The sequence below is a fragment of the Bactrocera latifrons genome, unplaced genomic scaffold, assembly GCF_001853355.1.
Source record: "Bactrocera latifrons isolate USDA-ARS-PBARC rearing strain unplaced genomic scaffold, ASM185335v1 scaffold_960, whole genome shotgun sequence".
NCBI classification, from domain to species: Eukaryota; Metazoa; Arthropoda; class Insecta; order Diptera; family Tephritidae; genus Bactrocera; species Bactrocera latifrons.
Window position 1 is genome coordinate 68,803 of NW_017537668.1, and position 1,762 is coordinate 70,564.

Sequence of the window (1,762 nt, forward strand, 5' to 3'; positions counted from 1 at the left end):
TCCGATTTTTTTATAAATAAATAAATTTAAATCATTTTCTATTCAATACAATATATACCTATACGATGTCCACGATTGCGGCCGGAATTTTGATATAAAACAAAAATTTCAAAAAGATTACACTGGTGGACACATAATTTGAGACATGAAAATTCTTAGATCTTTTCAATTCAGGCACCCACTCCGGGACAAAAAACGTTACCAGTTTGATCCCCAAAAAGGTATTACTACCACCTTTGCATATTAAATTGGGTTTTTGTTAAGGCAATGGACAGAAATGGAAGTGAAGCAAAAAATATAGAGAACATATTTGTGTGTCCGCAAAAAAGATAACTAATGAAAGATGAAACATTTTAAGAAATGCTAAATGAAACTAAAATACAAGCGTTCCAAGTTCAAGTTCCATTAAAGGCGTTGTTAAAAATTTTCTTAGAAATGTGAAAGCTGACATTTGCAAAGAGCTTGTGACTGAAGTATTTACTGCCTATAAAAAAATGGGTCACTTTCTGGACTCTCATCTGGATTTTTCCCGAAAATTGAAGGGCCGTAAGTGACGAACATGGAGAACGTTTCCACCAAGACATCTCTGCTACGAGGATACGGTACCAAGGCAATGGGAATGCCAGTTGCTTCCAATTACTGCTGGAAATTGTTAAGCGATACTCTAAAAACAAAAAAGTATCTAATTTTTTTTTTCTGTCTTCTTTAGAGAGTGGAAACGCTTTTGAAAACTACCATTCTGAAAAAAAAAGGCGTTTAAAGATTAGAGTCACTATGTTCCAGAAAATGTTTATTACAGTGTATACTAACCGATAATGCAACAAAAACAACAAACAAACAAACAAATGCGCGTAAGTGGTAGTAATATGCCGGTGCCTATTTTTACTATGGATTCGGGGATTGCTATTCTAAAAGTAACCCGCTAATATTTTAAACTCAATGTAGTACATTTATAAAAAATATATTGTACAACTTACTTGTACAAATCCATTCTTCACCGCCAAATATGCGCCAACCCCTAATGCAGTTCCTAAAGGCAGAGAACGTTGAAAGAAAGATTCAGAGTTACATTCGCGCAATACTCTTATTTCGTCAGCAGAAAATTGGTAATTTGCCTAAAATATGGATATATAGACTTGTCCAATGATAGTTATTGTTTTACAATGCTTTTTACCAATGGATTTCGATCAGTCTGTTCACTTGATTGCTCCATTTCTCTCGGCACCAATTACGAAATTACTATATACGATACTATTGATGCTACCCACTTTTCCGTCTCCTAAGTTACTTATCCAGAAAAATTATTGATTTGAAATAGTGAACAAAACACGTTAACTATGCAAAACACTATGCAAGCAATTGTATATTTCATAACAATAATAGGTTTGCGATTATTATGAAGCATCTCGACAGGTAATAGATGTTGTCGAGAAAACTGTATTGCTACGACATTGCTAATTACGATCAAGAAATTGCTTAAAGTGTCCGTACACGACACACAAGTTCGTTCGATCGGTATGTGTGCGCATGCGGTTTACTCGTATATGGGCTTGTGCGCGTACCGATCCATGTTCCCGAAAATGTTTGATTTTTTACGATCGGTGTGCGCATATGTGTGTCGTGTCATTGCTCTCGTGTCGCCGAACAGTAAAGATCGCGGACGAACATTGCAATTGTGTTGTTGTTGTTGTTTTAACGGTTATCAGTCCCCGTTGGGATGGTGATAGCCATCTGTGTTGTCGTCGATGTCATCTAACGGGAG

The 1,762-nt window shown here is 36.0% G+C and overlaps 1 protein-coding gene across 2 annotated transcripts; it reads right to left on the reverse strand.

Moving 5' to 3' along the window:
• Nucleotides 1-394: 394 nt before the first annotated feature.
• On the reverse strand, nt 395-1,382 carry LOC108977877 (OCIA domain-containing protein 1-like). Of its 2 annotated transcripts, none has more exons than XM_018947841.1 (4): nt 1,175-1,382; nt 978-1,115; nt 811-908; nt 395-739 (listed from the first exon to the last, which is right to left on the reverse strand). In XM_018947841.1, the coding sequence occupies exons 1-4, from the start codon at nt 1,211-1,213 to the stop codon at nt 706-708; spliced, it is 309 nt and encodes a 102-aa protein (XP_018803386.1). In that variant the 5' UTR covers nt 1,214-1,382; the 3' UTR covers nt 395-705. The 2 variants fall into 2 exon arrangements, with proteins under 2 accessions (XP_018803386.1, XP_018803387.1); XM_018947842.1 differs by having other exon boundaries at nt 811-922.
• Nucleotides 1,383-1,762: the final 380 nt, after the last annotated feature.